Source organism: Lissotriton vulgaris, chromosome 7 (genome assembly GCF_964263255.1).
Source record: "Lissotriton vulgaris chromosome 7, aLisVul1.2, whole genome shotgun sequence".
In the NCBI taxonomy this organism is placed as follows: Eukaryota; Metazoa; Chordata; class Amphibia; order Caudata; family Salamandridae; genus Lissotriton; species Lissotriton vulgaris.
In genome coordinates, this window is record NC_141695.1 from 1,134,262,828 (window position 1) to 1,134,285,579 (window position 22,752).

General features: G+C 41.5%; 1 protein-coding gene across 1 annotated transcript in view; it reads right to left on the reverse strand.

The window, feature by feature from the left end:
* Positions 1-3,125: 3,125 nt before the first annotated feature.
* The window catches only part of LOC147703025 (uncharacterized), a 331,974-nt gene continuing 312,347 nt past the window's right edge, over positions 3,126-22,752 (reverse strand). The window contains exon 4 of the mRNA XM_086928867.1: positions 3,126-4,924. Coding sequence (XP_086784993.1) covers positions 4,898-4,924 — 27 coding nt within the window. The 3' untranslated portion in view covers positions 3,126-4,897. The remainder of the gene's footprint in view (positions 4,925-22,752) is intronic.

The window sequence follows — 22,752 nt, forward strand, 5'->3', positions numbered from 1 at the left end:
CAAGATCACGTCTACTCCAAGGTGCATGAACGTAACTTCCACCAGGCACGCCCTTTAATGGAAATGCTGTAGCTCCCTCTCCCTCCACCATGGACGCAGCTCTCCTCTAGGTTTCTTTTGCTCCTTCTTTTTCGCCCATCTACCTTCCCATTTATCTAGCTCACTCCATTTTCGTATGCTACCAATTAGTTCCTTAATCTGTAGTCTCCTTCCTGATGTTCTCATGCTAGTGATATAATTCTTGCCAAAGCATATACAGTAACTCTTCTGCAAGGACTTAGTCCTAATCAAATCGACTTTGTACTTCTGAGTCAATTCTGATAGCATTTCATCAGCCTATCCTGCACGTCTGGTAACATCTTAACACATGTTTACAAGTTCTCTCTCTCTCGGTAACTATCTAATCAAGACAAATCAAAGTGTACAATTATCATTTCGCCCACTTCTAACTTTAACTTTACCATATCCACTGCATTTTCTCTCACTGGGGATCTATTTACCTATTCATTCGATCCTGAACTCTCCCCTTCTCTCGAGGGCCTAAGCATGGTATTAATCCAATCTTCAAACTCTTAGCACTAGGACCCATATGCGCCACAGGGACGTTAGACGTTATCCAAATAGACATGACAAAACTAGGTGACCTTTGAGCAAACCCTCCTGTAGGGCTGAATTCTGTCTGGTTCATAGTTGCATCTGCACTTGTACCACTAGGGTTTCACACTTGAGTTGGAACTGAAGGAACTTGAAAAAATCCTCCTATTGGTAGGAACTGCCAAAGTATGTGTTGTGCTCTCTGTTGATCCAGGCTTATACATAGAAACTACAGGGCCAATAGTGACTGGGACAGTAAATGCATCTGGGGATTTCAAAACATTAGGGTTAAAAAGAGTCTTAATCCCTGTGCTCTCTCCAATATAATTGGAGCTTGTGTTCACTGTGCTGTAGCTACTCCTGGGTTTCCACTGGTACCAACACCACTTCCCTCTTATTGGGCCTCGTTATATGGACATGGAAGCCCCGACAACAACACGCTCAAAAGTCATCACTAGACAGACTATTTCAGGCTTCATCTTCACTCTCTACATTTTATGTGCTGTCCTGACCCCCCTTTTCTTCTTTTCTTCCTTTCCTTTCTGTGTTCATTGGATTGTCAATACAGGGTACAATCTAGAAATCCCTATCATATCAGTTCTCCACTTATTCTGTTCTTCATCCCACCTAGCATCAGCATAAGTATGCATCGCTTTTCAGGCTCTTCCCTGATATCTTTCCTTCTGCCTATCACAAGCTACTCGCTTCCAAGCATTAAGTGCTTCGCTCTGTACAGACGTAGGAGGCAGGTTCATTTCATATAGTATCCTTCCTAAATTTTCTGTGATTCTCAAATTAAATGTGCCGTAACGTGGAAATATCAAGGTTTCTTATTTCTCAGTGATCTTATGTCATTGATTAAGATAAATGCATGTCTGAAGACTCCCGTTTATAGTCATATAATGTCCAGGCTTAGCTTCAGGTGGTGGTCTTCTCCCTCTTGAATAGGCATTCCCACATCTCCCCAGAACAGATCTTGTAAAGCTGTAAAGAATTTAATTGTTCAACACTATTCAACAATTACAGTAAATCTTTCTGTCTCAAAGTAGGAAATCATTTCTTTCCCCACAGGTCTTGTTCAGTGTCAACAACCAAAACCAGAACAGCACTCCAGGACGTGAACAACCAATCACAGCGAAGCTCAACACCGACCAACCAATCCCAGCGCGACACACTGTGACGCGAACCTCACTCCTCGCAGCAGTTAAACCTCCTTTTTCACGAACACACTCTTCTAAGCATTAGGCACACACAACAATGCAAATTGTAACTATAACATACAACTTTATCTGTTCCACTAAAGAAATTGCTAGTATTCAATTATAAAATAAATGAGTCAGAGCAACACTTTTTGACCTACTCAGAAACACACTCAAGTGAGCCCCGACTAGTGGGAATCACCCAGACCTGTGCACTATAATCCGCTATACCAACCGTACCTTACTGTCGCACAAAAAATAAATGTCCCTACTTTAATTGTGCCATTGACGTGGTCTCATGACCAGCACCACAGACCTTAGAATACACTTTCAATATAGTGTCTTCTACACTTTTTAATATTATCCCGGAATCTACGTTGAGCCCGATAACAACTTCAACTTCTTTACACCAAATGCTAGACTCACATGACAACTCAAAACATTACTGCATCACAGAACACAATCTCCACTTACCACCGCAAGCTAGACATGAGCAATAGCAATGTAAAACCCTATTAATACTCACTCATCCACGGTCACAAGTGTCTCTCGAACTGTTGGAACTCCACCAATCGTCCACAAGACATGGGCTTTAGAGAATCAGACTGGGTTTGGGCAATGTAGAATGGGATACTATAACTCTTTACCTCAGCAACCAACCATCCTCTGCTTTCACCTTGATGGCATATTAGCACGTGGCAACAATTTCCATGCAACATACCTTTGTTGTTGGCAGAGGAAAAAGTGAGTTAGTATTCAACAAAACAATTCATACAATTCAAAATAAGGAACAGGAATCACTAACTAAAATCAAAGGGGTTTATTACGATCAGTAGTAAATTCAAATCAATGCAAATATAAAGCATTGCTCAGATACAGAGTTCAAAAGAAGGCGAAAGTCAACAAACTAAATCCAGCTCAATAGCATCAAAATGTGACAAATGCAGTCAAATGAGTACAAATGGCAAAAGGGTAAAAGTCATCTATCAGGGTTCTAGGTTTAGTCCGAGGATGGATAAAGAATGGGAAATCTTAAGGAATTGAAGAAATAGGACAGTGTAATAGGAAGGTGTTCAGCATATAGCTTTACACTCTCAAGAATAGGGAAAGCAAGAGGTTTGTACCTCTCCAAGTCTAAAAGCTCTGGTCTAAACTCTAACAGTGCATACATTACTTAAAGCATACAGATACATTCTCATAGTAACAAATAGAATTGCACTAAATGTGCCCATTGGCAACATCGTCAACATTTCCCATCTCATGAAACGTTGATATTCACATGGCCTTGGATGGAACACCATTGCAGTTAGATGATGAATATACACCTTTCCCCCATTCATTAGCTCCTCGCGTCTCTGCCAAGATTTTCTTCTCAGGCCTCGCTATCAATAATACACAATACTCCTTTCTCTAACTAATGAAGCCTTGGGACCGCATCTGCAAAGGACAGAACATGCAAGGCGACCAAATTGCATTTCAGCTTCAGAACTAGCTAAATTAGCAGTGTTAAACACTAAAATGTACACTCTGATTACATGGTTATATGTGGATGAATAACGTCAACATTTATGCAGCAAGATAAATGTAAATAGGTTCACACTTACATTGTGTAAAGCCCTTTCAAATAAATTCAACATAACTTGAAACTGAAGTGTACATATGTTAAAAAAACTACATTTCACTCAAGGGTAAGCCAGAAATTAGGGTGGAATTATGAATCTCTAGTTTCTACAGAGAATGTAATTCAAATTTGAATTTCTTTATTCAGCATGAAAAGATGGCCATAAAATGTCCACAGTTAAAAATATCACAAGGATCATATACATAATATAAAGAAAGCTTAGAAACATCAATAAGAGAAATGTCATCAAATACATTAAACAAAATTCTTCCCGAACCGTTTTCAAATTAATGCAATATAACTTGAAACATAAATATCTACAAAAAAAGACATTTTGTTCATGGTAAAGCTAAACACTAAGGTGCCCACGTTTATAAATCTCTAGTTTCTACAGTGAAGGCAATTCAGTGATACATTGAAATACTTCACTTGTCATTAATAAAGTTAGACACAGAGAACATATGGTGGTAAGTGCACATAACTCTTTCAATTCTGTGACATGTAAGGGTCGAGCTAAAATTACGCTGCTCCCCCTGTGAGGGTTCATGCAGAAGGGACATGGCCCATGAAAGATTTGCCTCACTGCCAGAAAGGGAACTCAGTCCTACATTGAGTTTCAGCTCCCTTCCATTAACCACTTGAATTTTATTGTTAAGTGATCAACCCCAATGTCACCAAAAGGACTGAGGTGTTCTATTTCTGGGAGTTTTGGCGGGACATTGTGTCCATAGTACAATAAAAAGGGAACAGTGAAAGGCGTTACCCAAGCAATGGGAGCATACATTATGTGGTTAATCAGTTGCAAATGGCCGATGACAATGTGCAGTGCTTAAATACCAAGTGATGAGGCATAAGCCTTCGCTATTAAAAAGGAGAATAGATTTGGCAAAGAGTAACCTACTTAATCCTGTAATTGAAGTTGCATACTGTTTCAAGATGCCCTGCTTCATGGGTAAATACAAACGACCATGCATCTGCAAGCAGACAGAACTTAAGAACTGGTGGCCTAGATCTAGGCAGGAAGCACAGGTCCCTATACCTCAAAATTGTTAGACATGCCTCTATAGTAAAGTAGCTCCAGTACTTTTCGTCCCGGCTGCAGGCTCCCCCTACATTCCACATGGAGAAAAAAAGAAGTACATGATATAATTAAGATAGGACTTACATAAAATGATAAAAGAAATATATTTACCAGGTTCTTAATACAATGCCTTTTATTTGAACAAAGTAAAAGAAAATAAGCATACTCTGGTAAGATGTAATTTTTGTACCTATTATTTCACAGACAAAGCTGCAAACGTATTAATGTAGAAATAATGTTTTCTCATAATAAAAGTCTGCCAAGCCTAGTTATTGATAAGCAAAGGAATTACAAATGATCCGTAAAAGTAGCCTTTAAGTGACAAAATGAATCCCAGGGTTTTTCATTATTTCCAAATGAGGGCATTGAAGGTTTTTCCTCAGTCTTCCCTTCTGTTATTCTCTACACCCATCCAAACACAGGGTCATTCTATAAAAAACAAAACAGTGGAAAGACATGACTTAATTGTAGCAGTGTCAAAACTGTTACAGCCACAATTACATTTATTCATTAATTACTGAAGATTTATCGAAAGTTTAAGCAATATTGTTAGAGGTTAAATATAACAACGGTCGATTTCTTGCCATACACCACTTGTCAAAATAAGTAGCCATCAGCATAAATATGTATGTTGGGGATCTTCAATAGTCATATCTTATTGTTCTGATAAATCAACAGGCTAGCTTCAGGATGGTGAATGGACTGGAATACAATATAAACAAAAAGTTCTTGCCTGTAACTGTAGTTCTCCAGTATTGATATTTTTCATAGATTCTTGAATGCTTGAAGCATTCTTGTCGAACTGGAAGTCCCGCCGTAAATACAGAGAGTAATGCAATATTAAATATAGACTGAAAAGCTTTATCATGGTCACAGAAAAGGTCTGAACTTCAGCCAATCAGCACACACCAACGCTTTCACACTCCACTATCCAGGTCACCATGGGTTGATTTCGTAGCATAAGTATTGAAGAATAAAATAACATGGCTGAGTCTGAGATAGGGAGGACCATGTGTATGAAAGATACCAATACTGGAGAACTACAGTTAGAGGTAAGTAAGATTTTCTTTCTCCAGTACTGGATCTTTCGTAGATTCACATACTTGAATCAGAACAGTACAGTGAGCAGTAAATTCACAGCCTACAGTTGTTAGCGAATGGTGGGAGACAATGAGAACAAAAAAGGCTCACCTTATTGAAAGAGATGACGAACCACCACTTATACCACTGCCTCATCTCTGTTTACTGTTGATTCCAGACAGCAATAGTGGTACATCACATGGCTAGAGAATCTACAGGGGGGCTTTTTGTTCAGCTGGGACTTGAACACTGTATTTATCCTTGACTGTGTCCTATTGTCCATTTAGTGACTCTACTGCTCTTGATTGGGCCCAATTGAGGAGGTTGCACACCGAGGTGGATCCTTCCACGTCCATCCGACCCTTCCACCTCCAGTGGCCATTTGTCATTTTGAGTGATGCTTTATATACTTCACAGGGGCCATTACCTTCAGCCTCTGCCGTCCGCGATATTAATATGACCATTGACCTCCATTCTGGCACTTTCATTGCTCAGATGTCACACTGGGACTCACACTGACTTGTCCGCACGCCCCTGACATTTCGCCAGGTCGATTCTCCCCTATGGAGAGGCCCGTATTGAGACAATACTTACCCCCTTGCCTCTACCATTCTGTTCACAAGCAGCCAAATCTGTGATGGCTCTCACGTTTCAACAGACATGAGTTCCATGATGGCGCTCTTGTTTTAATAGACACGAGCTCCCCGGACTGACACTGACTATCTTTACCTTCTACCTTGACGATAAAGGGATACTCTTAACATGGCGCACGAGAAGCACATTTTGTCTCACTCTTTACTGAGCTGCCCATCTCTAAACACCAGTTCCAAGATGGTGCTCACGTTTTAACAAGCGCGAGCGTCCTGGACTCACCCCAGCTACCTTTACCCTCACGGTAGCAGGCCACACTCAACATGTTGCCTCAGGTGCACATACCAGCCCACTCTCCGTTCAGCTGACCAATGACCCTGCCGCCACCCCCCCGGCAGCTGACCGGTTCCTGATAACCTTGTAATTGCCGAGGTCCAGAACCAGCTAAAATATGTGCGAGTATTTAACTGTGCACCTCCTTCAACACTCTTACTCTTCCAACTGGCGGAGCGAGGGTAGGTCATCCTGCAAGTGAGCCACTACAGAAGAAAACAAATTACTTACCTGTAACTTCAGTTATCCAGTATTGGTATCTTTCATAGAGTCACATGCTTGAATCATCCCTGCCATTGAGTGGAAGTCTCACAGTAAATTTTATGATAGAAGAAGTAGTCTTATAACAGGCAAAAGTGTATTGAACAGTCACTGCATTAGCCCATCCATATCCTTTTTTTTTTTTAAAGAACCAAAGTGAAAACACAACTGATCAGACATCAGCACCCTCTAGAACACTCCACATAGAGGCAAGACCCTCAGATTTTTTAGCACAAGTGACAAGATTAATGATAATAATTAAGGGAAGCCTCTCTGGGGAGGAGGGTGGGTTGCATGTGAATCTATGAAAGATACCAATACTGGATAACTGAAGTTACAGGTAAGTAACTCGTTTTCTCATACAGTATTGGATCTTTCATAGATTCACATGCTTGAATCAGAATAGCAAGCAGTTACATAAGAATAATTTATTCAAATTCAAACTTTGAGGTTGCTGGCTCCCATATATATATATATAAAAAATAGCTAATATTATATATATATATATATATTCACTGAAAAAACCATAGGTTATAGACCATATATAGTTAGGAATTCGCATTTACAAAACCTTATTTTACTCACACAAAACCATTGAAATTCCATATATAGTTAGTTGCACTAACTATATATCGCGCACCCGCAATCCACTGCTGATGATGTCACATATTACATCATTCATGACATGGTCAGTGACATCACTGATGACATCACTGATGACATCTCAAATGACATCACTGATGACATCACTGATGACATCACTGATGACATCTGATTTGACATTACTGATCACATCACTGATGATATCATTCATGTGATAATACGATGAACCTCTTCACACTCTAATATAACCTTAGATACAATCAGTGTAAACAGGCACTCACAGACTGTCACTCATCCATGGAGTTACTCACACACCTAGTCAGTCATGCAAAGAATCAATCACACCTCCATTTCCTCAACTATACAGTTATACAAACTTTACTTATTCAAACATATACTAACACATATTTACTCTCTTATACAATCCCTGATACAAGTTCACAATGATCCATACAGCCACTCACACATTCACTGGCTCTTATGCACAGTTATTTATATATGTCAACTCTCACATGTACTGTGTTTTACATATGTACTTACTTTGACATGTAGCACTGAGATATCTTTTCACTCACCAATACACTCATGCACACAGTCAACCGCCCATACAGCTGTTTCCACATGCACTTTTGAAACCATACATCTAGTGAATCAACTGCTCACACATCTATGCACAGAGTCATACACCTCCCAGCCACCCACACACACACTCAGTCTCCCATACAAATACTTGGGCAACCAATCAATAACCCATATAGTTACTCATATAGCTACTTATCAACACATGCAACAGTTTACAGAACAACAGACATAATGATGCACAAATTAAGACAGTTTAGTCACTAACCCATGCACTCAGTGAGACACATTTAATCACTCACTCATACAGTCAGTCATGCACCTACTAAATCCTTCATCCAGACACTTACACATCCACTCATTCTTCAATATGTAAGACATATTTTAACTTTACAGAAACATACAGTCACTGGATGTTGTCATCAGTGATGTCATCAGTGATGTCATTTGAGATGTCATCAGTGATGTCATCAGTGATGTCACTGGCCATGTCATGAATGATGTAATATGTGACATCATCAGCAGTGGATTGCGGGTGCGCGATATATAGTTAGTGCAACTAACTATATATGGCATTTCAATGGTTTTGTGTGAGTAAAATAAGATTTTGTAAATACGAATTCCTAACTATATATGGTCTATAACCTATGGTTTTTTCAGTGAATTTTCAAGGTTTTGTAAATGCTAATTCCTAACTATGGGGTCGATTAGGATCGCGGACGGACTTGAGTCCGTCCGCGACCCCAGAGTATGAGGGAACGTCCGCATGGGCTGCGGCGTTCCCTCATGTGCGATTAGGATGTGACCGCCACCCTGGCGGTCACATCCTGGATATTTAACATTGCGGCGGGTGCTGCTTCAAGCAGCACCCGCCGCAATGTTAAAAGTGCATGTGTAACATTTACATGCACAAAGCGGCAGGCACCGCGCGGTGCCTGCCGCATTGTGCATGTAAATGCTGGGGGGTACCATAGGTACCCCCCATGTGCACCCCCCACCCACCAACACCCTGGGGGCCCGCAACGGGCCCCCAAAATCAAAAGTACACATGCTTTTCCACGGCGGAAAAACCGCAGCGGAAAAGCATGTTTTCAAATGCTTCCTAATTTGGCCGGCGGTGTCTGATAGACGCTGCCAGCCAAATGAGAGCTTTCCCGCCGCGGTTGTAATCCGACCGCGGCGGAAAAGCAGCGGACAGAAACCAAGACCCACCAGCCATCGTAATGTGGCGGTGGGTCTTTGGTGAGCCCGCAATGGATTTTCCGCCTCCTCCGGGCCGGAGGTGGCTTCCGCCGGCCCGGAGGAGGCGGAAAATCCTCCATCCTAATCGGCCCCTATATATGGTCTATAACCTATGGTTTTTTCAGTGAATTTTCAAGGTTTTGTAAATGCGAATTCCTAACTATATATGGTCTATAGCCTATGGTTTTTTCAGTGAATATATATATATATACATACATATATAAACATATATCATCTGTATATCTATATAAATACAAACATAAATGCATGCATACATATACTTATATGCATACAGATGCATGTTATTTACATGAAAGTTGAAAAAACACTAATAAAAGCAAAGCTAAAAAGCCACCTCATTACAAACAGAATGGCTTTAACTTAAACGAGGGCGAGATCTATTGCATTTTCAATGCTTGTTTACTTTGGTTCCATCAAGAAGGCATTCAGATGTGTCACACATTTGCCATAAATTCTGAATGTTAGCACTCTAGTTGCACATTAGATCACTGTAGTAAAGCTACTGCTCACCAGGGACGTCTGCTGCTGGTATTCAAAGTGCATGTTTCAGTCTGTATGTCAGAATTTTTTAATGAAATTGAAGAGGGTTTGAGAAGTCACTCAAAATGTGCCCTAATTTTTCTTTCTGCAGCACTAATCATAATTCATATGGCAAAATATACCTCCTCATTTTGTTCCTTTTTAAATTAAATGTTTTAAGAGTTACCACTTTATTCAAATCAAGATGGCTTCAGGTGTGCCATACCTTTGTAATAAGTAGGACTGTTAGCGCTCTAGTTGTTCTTTAGAACACTCTGGGACATTCTGTCATTGGGCTATACTTGGGCTACATCTGGGTGATATTTGGGCTACATTTGGGCTCTTTTGTCTCTGATGGCCATTTTGGGAGACTGCATGTCAGAATTTTTTAATGAAATAGAAGAGGATTTGAAAAGTCACTCAAAATGTGCCCTAATTTTTCTTTCTGCAGCACTAATAATACCTTCTATTGCATAATATACCCCCTCATTTTGTTCCTTTTTAAATTAAATGTTTTAAGAGTTACCACTTTATTCCCATCACGATGGCTCCAGGTGTGCTATACCCTTGTAATAAGTAGGACTGTTAGCGCTCTAGTTGTTCTTTAGAACACTCTGGGACATTCTGTCATTGGGCTATACTTGGGCTACATCTGGGTGATATTTGGGCTACATTTGGGCTCTTTTGTCTCTGGTGGCCATTTTGGGAGACTGCATGTCAGAATGTTTTAATGAAATAGAAAAGGATTTGAGAAGTCACTCAAAATGTGCCCTAATTTTTCATTCTGCAGCACTAATCATACTTTCTATGGCAAAATATACCCCCTCATGTTGTTTCTTTTTAAATTAAATGTTTTAAGAGTTACCACTTTATTCCAATCAAGATGGCTTCAGGTGTGCCATACCTTTGTAATAAGTAGGACTGTTAGCGCTCTAGTTGTTCTTTACAACACTCTGGGACATTCTGTCATTGAACTATACTTGGGCTACATCTGGGTGATATTTGGGCTACATTTGGGCTCTTTTGTCTCTGGTGGCCATTTTGGGAGACTGCATGTCAGAATGTTTTAATGAAATAGAAAAGGATTTGAGAAGTCACTCAAAATGTGCCCTAATTTTTCATTCTGCAGCACTAATCATACTTTCTATGGCAAAATATACCCCCTCATGTTGTTTCTTTTTAAATTAAATGTTTTAAGAGTTACCACTTTATTCCAATCAAGATGGCTTCAGGTGTGCCATACCTTTGTAATAAGTAGGACTGTTAGCGCTCTAGTTGTTCTTTAGAACACTCTAGGAGGCTGCAGTAGAACACAAAGGAATCAACTGACAGTCTCTGTCCTTGTTGGATGTACATGTTTTACTGAGAATGTCAGACTTCATTTTCACATGACTGAGAAAGATAATGTGAATTTACAGAAAATATGCTTTCAGTTTAGCTTATAGATCCCCTTCCAAACCACTGTGGGAAAATCATGAGATAATAGTTTTCTTTCAAACAATATCCATGATATCACAGCAGAAGGTTTTTTCACATGGTAAAATCACCTTAGAACCCACCACAATTCCTAAAACGAGTATGGTACCATCAACAAATGATTTATAATGTAACTAAAGTCCTAAAACCCTCTATTAACTACAATGCTTTTTAATGAGGTGCTATCATGTATATTGGTCCCAAGATGGCTGCCAACACTTCTTGGATGAAGTGCTGACAGCCAATCAGATCAGATGTGTGGTTAGGCTCCGCCCAGATATATATCTTTTTTTTAACCTAAATTACTCAAAATCCACTGGAGCACATATATTGAGACCTAGCAAAGGCACATCGGGCTAACAGTCCCTACAATTTTGCCAAGTTTCGTGCAAATCCATTCAGCCGTTCGAGCTAAAAGTGAGGCCAACCGCCCTATGGAAATTAACATGGGAAAAACGCGTTTTGGGACCCCCCTTTTTTCTCGGCCCCCCCTTGATGAAACCCCCCCCCCAAATTGTCAGGGGCTGCTCAGAAACAAAATGTTCCATTTTCCTGAAAATTTCAGCCAATTCCGTCCACAAACGCCAAAGTTATTAGACATAGAATTTTCAAAAATCCCATAGAGAAAAAATCCTAACGATATATACCTACTGGCGACCGCCAGTAGGTAATATATATATATGTATATATATATATATATATATATATATCATCCCAAGTTTGCCCTGCAAATGAGCGCGCACTCCACACAGGTAAGTTGGACACCAACATTTATTTCCGAAGTAAAGCAGGCATTTCAGTTCATGAATTTCAGTTCATGAATTTCCCAAATATATATATATATATATATGTATATATGTATATATATATGTATATATATGTATATATATATATATATATATTTATATATTCACTGAAAAAACCACAGGTTTCAAACCAGTTATAGTTAGCTGGACATTTTACTGACATAAAACCATTGAAATTCCCACGTTATAGTTAGTTGGACTCACTATAACTTGCGCGTGTAATGCACTGCTGATGACGTCACATATTACATCACTCATGACATGGTCAGTGACATCACTCATGACCTCACTGATGACACCATCCAGTGAATGTGTGTCTTTCTGAAAAATAAATATGTTTTATATATGTATATGTGAAGGTCAACGGAAAAATATATGTTTAAATAAGTGTCTTAATGGATGTTTTTAAAAAAAGAAAATTGATTGGTTAACTGGCTTATTAAGTGTATCTTAGTGTATAAGTGGCTGAACGGGTTGGTGAGTAGCTGCATGTGTGTGTATATGGGTTATTAGATGTTTTTTTAGTATCAGTATAAGTGTCTGTATGATTTGGTGGGGGTGTTACTTAACACATAGGTGCATCAATGATTGACTCACTGTTTCTATGTCTTTTGAAGACAGCATATGTGCAGGACTGTATGGGTGGATGTGTGTGTATATATGTGTGTTAGTGAGTGAATGACTGTCTCACTAGTGTCTTTATCAGTAACTACATATGTTTTAATCTAGTATATGTGAGTATTGATGTATATAAGTGAGTGTATGTGAGACTGAGAGATTGTAAGAGTTCCTGTTTAAATAAGTTTGTGTTTCTATAAGTGATTGTTCAAGAGAGTAAGTATGTGTAAGTTTCCTTAGAAGTAAGGTGGTTGTGTGTGTATAGCTGTATATGCAAATAAATGGATGTTCAAAAGTTTATTTGCATGTGTGAGTATGTGTGTGAGTAACTTTTGGATGACTGTCGGTGTGTAACAGGATGTATAGGTGTATCACTACATATGATGAGTGAGTATATGTATGAGTGACTATATAGAACTGTTGGTGAATGAGTGAATGTGTATATAGATGGTGGAATTATTGAATTGGTTGTTGTAACTGGTATGGGTATCTCCATTTAAAAAAAAAAATTAATTTATATTTTTCAATATGTGTTTCATGGGTTACATTACAGTGAAAGGAGGTCTGTCACTCTGCAACAAGGATGGTGTCATCAGTGATGTCATGAGTGATGTCACTGACCATGTCATGAGTGATGTAATATGTGACGTCATCAGCAGTGCATTACACGTGCAAGTTATAGTGAGTCCAACTAACTATAACGTGGGAATTTCAATGGTTTTATGTCAGTAAAACTTCCAGCTAACTATAACTGGGTTGAAACCTATGGTTTTTTCAGTGAATTTTTTAGGTTTTTTAAACGCAAATTCCTAACTATAACTGGTGTGAAACCTATGGTTTTTTCAGTGAATTTCAATGTTTTTTTTAATAGCAAATAACTATAGCTGTAAAATATATTCTTCTTTATAATGAATACTATATTTTCTATGCATATTTCAATGGTTTTGTGTGAGTAAAATATCAACTAAAGGTTTTTTAAATGCTAATTCCTATCTATATATGGTCTAAAACCTATCGTTTTTTCATTGAATATATATATATATATATATATATATATATATATATATATAGCAATCCGCATTGAAGAATAAGTGGATGCATAAGTGTCTGGATGGAGGATTTAGTAGGAGTGTGATTGACTGTTTACTTGACTAATTTGTAGTGTGTCACTAAATATATTGGATAGTAACTAAACTGTGTGAATACTATTTTTTCTATGTATTTAATATTTTTATTTGGATGGATGAAAGTTTTTTAATTTTTTTTTAAATGTTTTGCTTCGGTACGCTTCCGGTGCGTGCCCCGGGGAGCGCCCAGTTAGCGTAACTTTTGATCGCGCCCCGGTTCGCACCCCGGGAAACGTTCCGCTAGCGCAACTGACGCGATCGAAAACAACATTGTGACGTGTCGCGTAAGTGTGACCTATCGCGTAGCCGCGTGATGCGTCTTATGACGTGCTGCGTTAACGCACCCGGAAGCGCTCCGGAGCGCTACAGAGCGCGACGCGCAGCGCCCCGGAAGCGCTCCGGGGCGCGGTGCGGGGCGCATAACTTAAGCGTAACAGGTCATGTGAACTGAAAATAACACTTTTCATTGGTTCAGAACATTTTTTTTTCAAAATGATGAAAGCCCCCACCTTTTTACCTCATTCTTACTTTCTACTTCCAGAGAGCAAGACCTGTTTTTGACAATGGCTTCTGTAATAGCTGCAGCTGGTGCTTCTCAGCAACCACCACCACCACCACCACCACCAAAAGGACCACCTCCAACACTGGACTTTGGTAGAGAGGAAGATAATGAGGACGAAGAGGAGGAGGGGGAAGAGCAAGTAATGCAGCAGTTCCTGCTAGAAACACCAAGGAAGAGTCATATTAAAGAGCACTACATATGGCAATTTTTTTAAATTCCACCTGGACAAAAGAAGGTCAATGCACCCAAGGTGTCTTGTTTAATATGTAAACATGAACTTTCTCGTGTCAACCCCAACAAGAAATACAGCTTTGGGAATCATACAATGATTCGCCACATGGAGCGGTGGCATCCTAATAATCTTTCCCAAGCACAAGTAAGGGATCTTGCTGCCAACCCCCCAAATGTCATCCCCAGCACCTCCAGTGGACAAACATAATTCGCCGGACCAGAAGGCCGAGAAATTATCCCCAATATTCAAAGTGCTTTTGAACACTACAAAATAGTTTGTATATATTGTGGAGGAACTATTTCTTTTGGAGAAAAGAGTATTACTTTGATTAACCGAGCTGGAGAAAATCATAAATGCAACAAGTAGAGAAAACAATGAATCCTTTTTATTTATTTTTTGCTCCTGTTGAGACATGTTCAAACCCTGCTTTTTTGTTATTTCCCCTAAAAAAACACTAAAAAAACTCAAAATAATTTTCAAAAATCAAAAAATTGTTCAGAAAATTAATAAAAAAAATAAAAAAGAAGAAAAAGAATAAAAAAACAGTTCTTTTCAGAACTACCTTCCATTTATAACAAAATTGCAAATTTTTTTACACCCTGTCTTTCTTTTTTTCTCTTTGTTCCGCTTCCCGGAGCGCTGCCCGGTTTGCGTACCGGGCGCGAAACCCAATGAAAATTAAAAAAAATATATATATATTTTTTGCTTTATATGTGCCTTTTCAGCCACCCACTTCAAATCTAGGGGGTCAGGGGGTGTCTACCCTGCCCCCTTTTATTCATTTCCCCTTTCGTTATTGCCACCTCTTGTCTCTCGATCTTACCGAGAGACAAGATGGCGGCCGCTCCGGACTGTTTCTAATGTTTACAGACACCCAAGAACCAATCAGCTTTCTGCGCGCAAGTCGCATGGCGCGCCCGGAGTGCTCCCCGGAGCGCTGCCATAGATATATATATTTTTCTGAACCTAAATTACTCAAAATCCACTGAAGCACATATCTTGAGACATAGCAAAGGCACAAGCGCCCTGAGACCTCTTTTGGTGTTTTGTTGCGCTATATAAAAGCCTTTGACATTTGACATTTGACATTTGACATCGGGCTACCAGTCCCTACAATTTTGCCAAATTTGGTAGAAATCTATTCAGCCGTTCGGGCTAAAAGTGAAATTGACCGCCCTATGGAAATTAACATGGGGAAAACGTGTTTTGGGACCCACCTTTTATCTCGGCCCCCGCTTGACGAATCCCCCCTAAACTTTCAGGGAAGGACCGGAACGCCGCGAGGCCATTTTGAGGAAATTTTCAGTCAGATTCGTCAACCGGCGCCAAAGTTCTTCCAAATAGAATTTTGAGATTTAACATTGAAAAAAATCCTAACTATAACCACCTACTGGCGACTGCCAGTAGGTAATATTATATATATATATTCAAATCCTGACTTTCCGTTTTGGGTCAGAGAACACACGAACAACTTCTTGCTGGAGAAATGCCTTTTAATGCAGTTCAAAGCAACAAAACTCTACGCGTTTCAGGAGCGTTTCAGGAGCGTTTCAGGGGTGAATAAGGGAGGTGAGCTCCTGAAACGCGTAGAGTTTTGTTGCTTTGAACTGCATTAAAAGGCATTTCTCCAGCAAGAAGTTGTTCGTGTGTTCTCTGACCCAAAACAGAAAGTCAGGATTTTAATTAATTTTGCGGCTCGCAACCTACACACGAACCACCTTCGCTCAGAGGCTTGAGGAGAGCGGAGCTTGGCGGCTGCCAGGCTAATTGAATTTATATATATATATATATATATATTTTTTTTTTAACAAGTTGAGCCGCACACAACAGTCCTTCTTGTTAAAAGATTTTATTTACCAGAGCCAGTCTGTCCACCGACGCGTTTCGGCTTTGCAGCCTTTGTCACGGTAGGGAGACACTACTATCATCATCCATTTAAGCATTTCCTGTTTAAAAACATCCCCATTGCATTATGGGAGTTGTAGTACATTTTCATATTCCCCAAACGACAGACAACACAATTAACGTTTCTTGTGTGGCTACATATTGTGTTTTTTTGGCCTATTATTACCTGATTAGGCACGGCTATGGATTGAATAATAATACATTGTTATTATTAAACACTCAATTTCATTTCACGGTATGATTGGTATCACGAGAATTATTTTTTACATAACTTGACTTTTATGTGAGTCTCAAGGGATTCAATTCAGTGTTGCTCCCTTACTTCCACTTTTTAGCAGTTCTAGTTTCATGCACTACTTTTAATGCATAGTTTACTGTTTGGGATTTGTTCGAATTTTGTGTTTAGTACACATATTCTCCTAGTCCATGTGCCTCTTCAATTTTCCAGGTTTTGTGGGTATAGTACCCTATTTACACAATATTATCCATATGTCAGGATTTCATCCGGATACCCAACAGGCGGAGGGGCCTGTTTTGATGTTTTATTTTGATTTCATCTTGTTCAGAAGTGGGTGTACATTTCCTCATCGTTATTCAAGCCTCTTGGTGCCTTAGTTCGTAGCCTTATGATGTACCTGGATTCCATTTGGCGTAGTTTTCGTTTCCGGTCACCCAGTCTTTCATAGTGTGTAACTGTATCCACACCGAAAAATTCAATTTTTCTCCAATCGTTTTCTTATCCATATGTTTCGCTGTTGCATAGTTTGTGTCCTTATTCTTGACAGCTCTTATATGCTCAAGAATTCGCTTTTTAAGCATGCACGTTGTGCTTCCAACATATCTTTTACCGCATTCACACTGTATCACATATACTACATATTGTGTTGTGCACGTGATTTTCTGGTTGATTTTGATTGTTTTACCTTCGAAATCCACTATTTCCTTTTTGTTGGTAGCAATTTTGCATGCTTTGCCATTTCGGCATTTTCTGAATCCCAGTTGTTGCTGTGTGAGCCATGTTTGTTTTACTGCAGTTTGGAAGTGACTTTTCACCAAATTGTCTTTTAAGGATCTCGCTTTGCGATAGGTTACAAGTGGTCCAGTTCCAATTGTTTTTCCGATATCAACATCTTTTATGAGAAAGTGCCAATGTTTTTGGATGACTTTTTTTATATTCTCATTTTCTTTACTGAAGGTTAAATTCAGTCGGGGTCTTGTATTTTGCGATATTTCCAATGTTTCAGTTATCTCCTCATTATTTTCATTGTTTGCAATAATTTCTCCTTTTTCAATTTTTGACATCAGAATTTCATTGTGTGTTTAGCTTGCCACTTTTCTTTTACTTTTGCTCAAAACTCTTGGCTTGTATCCTTGGTTTTTTAGTCTTTTGGCACTAGCTTCTATCTGGATGGTTGCATCATTCTCCTTTGAACAGTTTCTTTTAATTCGTAAGAATTCTCCGTATGGAATGCTATTTAGGAGTGTTCGCGGGTGGAAGCCCTTGGCATGCAAGATACTATTTATAGCTTTTCTTGTGATATATCGTAGTTTGTATTTTTCCTTGGTCAATATAAACTGTAGTGTCCAGAAAATTAATTTTGTTTTTGTTTGTTGTGCAGGTGAACGATAGTCCGATCTTGTTGTTATTTAGACCATCAAAGTATTTTATAAAATCTTCTTTTTTGCAGTCCCAGATTATGAATAGGTTGTCAATAAATCGTACCCATAGCACTATTTTTTCCAAAGCTGTCTGTTTTTCCGGGCCCCAGCCTATTTCCCTCTCCCACCACACCATCGTCAGGTTTGCAAAATTCGGGGAGAATGAAATGCCCATGGCTGTGCCACACAGTTGATGATACAGCTGGTGATTAAAAAGGAAAACGTTATTGCTTTGACAGATTTTTATCATAGATAGTAACATGGCTGAATGATGGAGTTCCGTTATTTTTCTTTGCCTTAAGAAATATACACAGGCTTCTAATCTTATATTGTGTATAATGATACAACATCAATTGTTGCCATCAGAAAGTTCTGGTTTCATGTGATATTTACCAAGATTCTTAAAAAATTCGCCCGTATCCTGTATATAGGAACTTACATTTTTGACAATTGGTGCTAGGAACTGATCTACATAGGTGGACATGTTCTCGAACAAGGAATCATGAAGGGACTATCGGCCTTCATGGGGGGTCAATTAAGATCTTATGAGGGAATTATTTTTCAGATTGAATATTGCGTCATTTTCTTTTTTTGTCAAATTTTCGTTTTTTGACCGACTGCGTGTTTCTTCTATTTCTTCAAGATCCTTCATTACTGATTCTGAAAATAAATCAATTTTGTTTCCTGGTGTAAGTTGGGGACAATATTTTGATTTGTTTTTGAGGCCACTTCTCACGTATTGTGATGTCTCAATTTGTAGTTCTTCCACAACTTGGCTTGGTGTATGTTGATCGTCCTCTAAATGATGTGCCAGATCAAAGAGATTTTTTATGTCTTTTATTTGCTCAATTATTAGTTCTGGACTTTGAGCAGTTTCAGAATTGGTTGATTTTACCACTAGTTCCTTCCTGATTTTTCCTTCAAGAATAAGGACACGAACTATGCAACAGCGAAACATATGGATAAGTGCAAAAACAACGATTGGAGAAAAATTGAATTTTTTGATGTGGATACAGTTACACACAATGAAAGACTGGGTGACCGGAATCGAAAACCACGCCAAATGCAATCCAGGTATATCATAAGTCTACGAACTAAGGCACCAAGAGGCTTGAATAACGATGAGGAAATGTACACCCACCTGAACACAGTTTGGAGAAACAAGATAAAATCAAAATAAAACATCAAAACAGGCCCTCCGCCTGTTGGGTATCCGGATGAAATCCTGACATATGGATAATATTGTGTAAATAGGGTACTATACCCACAAAACCTGGAAAATTGAAGAGGCACATGGACTAGGAGAATTTGTGTACTAAACACAAAATTCGAATAAATCCCAAACAATAAACTATGCATTAAAAATAATGCATAAAACTAGAACTGCTAAAAAGTGGAAGTAAGGGAGCAACACTGAATTGAATCCCTTGAGACTCACATAAAAGTAAAGTTATATAAAAAAGAATTCTTGTGATACCAATCATACTGTGAAATGAAATTGAGTGTTTAATAATAACAATGTATTATTATTCACACCATAGCCGTGCCTAATCAGGTAATAATAGGCCAAAAAAACACAATATGTAGCCACACAAGAAACATTAATTGTGTTGTCTGTCGTTTGGGGAATATGAAAATGTACAACTCCCGTAATGCAATGGGGTTGTTTTTAAACGGGAAATGCTTAAATGGATGATGATAGTAGTGTCTCCCTACCGTGACAAAGGCTGCAAAGCCGAAACGTGTCGGAGGACAGACTGGCTCTGTTTGGTCAATAATATCTTGTAACAAGAAGGACTGTTGTGTGCGGCTCAACTTCGTTAAAAAATGGATTGTTGTTTGGGGCGTGGCCAAGATGGCGGCGGAGTAGGACGCCTTTCCGTGCCGCTCCGGCGCTGATCCAACATAGCAACTAATAGCACGATTTTGGGGGCACCCACGAGCCCCTACGGTGGCGGAGACGTTCGCCTAGCAGAGCGGCGGACGTTGGCGGGGTCCCCGGAGCGGTGTGACCCCCAGAGCGCCTGCGAGGACGTTCGCAGCCTACGGCCTGTGAGACCCCGGGCTTTCCAACCATCGCGGCCCGGCGTGGTCGAGGGGCGGGGCCCTAGATCCGCCTGCAGGCACTGGAGCAGACGGACGGCTGAGCGGACCGGAGTTTGGACGAGGGAGGTTCTATCGGCGAGACCCGGCTCATACCCCGCCACGCCTGGGAGAGGACCCCTGGCCAAGTAGCGCCACTTGCACAACCGGTGGCCCCCTGCTAACGCCATCGACTGGCCCCCCACGTGGGTGGCGCCTGCGACCTGCTTGAACTGTCCGAGCCTAGGGCCGGGTCGCTGCACGGAGCCGGACGACGACGGGGCACAGGAGTGACTCTATCGCTCATTGGTGGCGGAGGCTTGGAGGACCGAGGCGGCAGATCGCTGGCCCCCTGGAACTCCCGTCTGGGATACAAAAGACGCTCACAGTCGAGTGCCTGGGGGCGGGGAGCCTGGAAACGACTGGAGGCGAAGGAAGGAACCGAGTGCTTGGCCCGCCGGCAGCCCCCGCTGCATCCTTGGCCACGTGGAGTCGACACAGGGCGTCATGTCTACAGTGCAGCGCAAACGAAACCAGGGAAAGGACAAGGCCTCCCAACAACCGGCCTCCCCTGGAGCAAGTGGGTCATCAAGGCATTCTGATGAAGACGCTCCGGTGACGAAGGCCTTCATGTCGGAGCTGTTTGCCTCCATCAAGGAGGACATATCGGAACTCAGGTCGCAGCTCGCCTCCGACCTGCGGGAGGTGCGGAGGGACGTGGACGGCATAGGTGAGAGGGTGGCGACCCTGGAGGACAGGGACTTGAGCGTCGCCACAGATGTTCATATGCTCCAGCAGGACATTATCCGCCTCACCGAGCAGAATTTGGACCTCCAATTGCATACGGAAGACCTTGAAAACCGCTCCCGTAGGAACAACATCCGTATACGGGCGGTGCCCTGGGACGGTGAGGCGGGAGACCTCCGGGGATACGTACAGGAGCTGTTCCTCCAGGTCTTAGACGAGGAGGACACGAAGGAGATACGGATGGACAGAGTGCACCGGGTGGGCCTGCCGCGGCGAGGGGGGGGTCCTCCCCCCGACATACTGGTGTGCGTCCACGATTTTCAACTCAAGGAGAAGATACTACGGAAGGCCAGGACCATCGACTCATTGCAATTCCGTGGCCATAGACCCCAGCTGTTCCAGGACTTGGCGGCCTCTACCTTACAAAAACGAAGGGACTTCCGTCCTATCACAGCATTCCTGTAAGAGAGGGGGATCGCCTACTCTTGGGGGCACCCTTTCAGAATAATTTTCAGATGGCAGAACCGCCTGGCCCAAGTACGCACACTTCAGGCGGCAAAAGAGCTTCTGGGATTGGCGGATGTTCCATCATCGCAGGCCACGGCGGCCTCCCCATCTCGGCGGCGCCGCCGATCGAATTCTTGGCACAGGATAGGGCGCTCTCCCGCCGGATCCCCTGCAAGACAACGCCCGGACCTCTCTACCAGCCTGCAGGAACGAGGAGCAGCGGTCGCTTCGGTGGCATCGGCCACGTTGGCTGCTTCACAGCTCAGCTCTGGGGCGGCGTGAGCCCCAAAATGGCGGATTGGCGCCGGGAAGGCTCGGGCCTTCTGATCGAGGGTGTGCAAGTACTCTGGTGGAGACGACCTTGATTACGGCCAAGGGGAATAGTGGCTTCATTCCTCTGGCCTGTCACTCGATTGGGGGCTTCCTACGGACTTCGGCCTACTGATCCTGTTGAGTATGGTTTTTGCACTTTTTTTTCCATTTTTGTACAATGTTCTGTGTTGGTTTGGGGGGGTTTTGGTTGGGGGACTGTTGGGGAGGGGGAGGGGGGGCCGTGACGGCAGGCCTTTGGGGATGAATGTAGAGAATGAGTGGTGGAATGCGCGCCATGCTGTAGAGGGGCTGAACCTACGACTGTTCTGGGAACGTTTGGGAGCACGTGGTGGGGGGGAGGGGTGGGCGCCATTTTGTATTTCTGATAGCAAGATCTTTGGGAGGTGTTTATTATGCCGATTAGTATAGGCACTTGGAATGTCAAGGGCTTGAATTCCCCTCAGAAGAGACAGAAGGTCCTGAAATACCTTGTAGACCATCACCTTGATGTGGTGGGGCTTCAGGAAACCCATTTAGCTCGAAAGGATGAAATGCGGCTCCGACACAGGGCGTACCCCATTGTGTACAGGTCCTCAGCTGTCACGAAGCATCGGGGGGTGGCGTTAATGTTTAAGGCAACGTTGCATTTTCAGCCTGTGGGAGTCTGCACCGATAGAGAAGGACGGTGGTTGATGGTCAAGGGGCACATCCAGGGCAGGTTGTGTACGTTTGTGGTGCTCTACTTGCCTAATTCTGGCCAAAATAAGTACTTGCAGGAGCTGCTGGAGAAGGTGGGGGACTTTGCGGAAGGACTTGTATTCATGTTGGGTGATTATAACTTGGTTTGGGATGGGGAGATGGACAGCTCTGGGGGTCGAAGGGCGGACACGGGGGTTTTCTCGGGGAGTACACAGAGGGGGGTGGAAGAGATGGGGCTGGTGGATGGTTGGAGGTTTTTTCACCCTGCTGTGAAGGACTATACGTTCTTTTTCCAT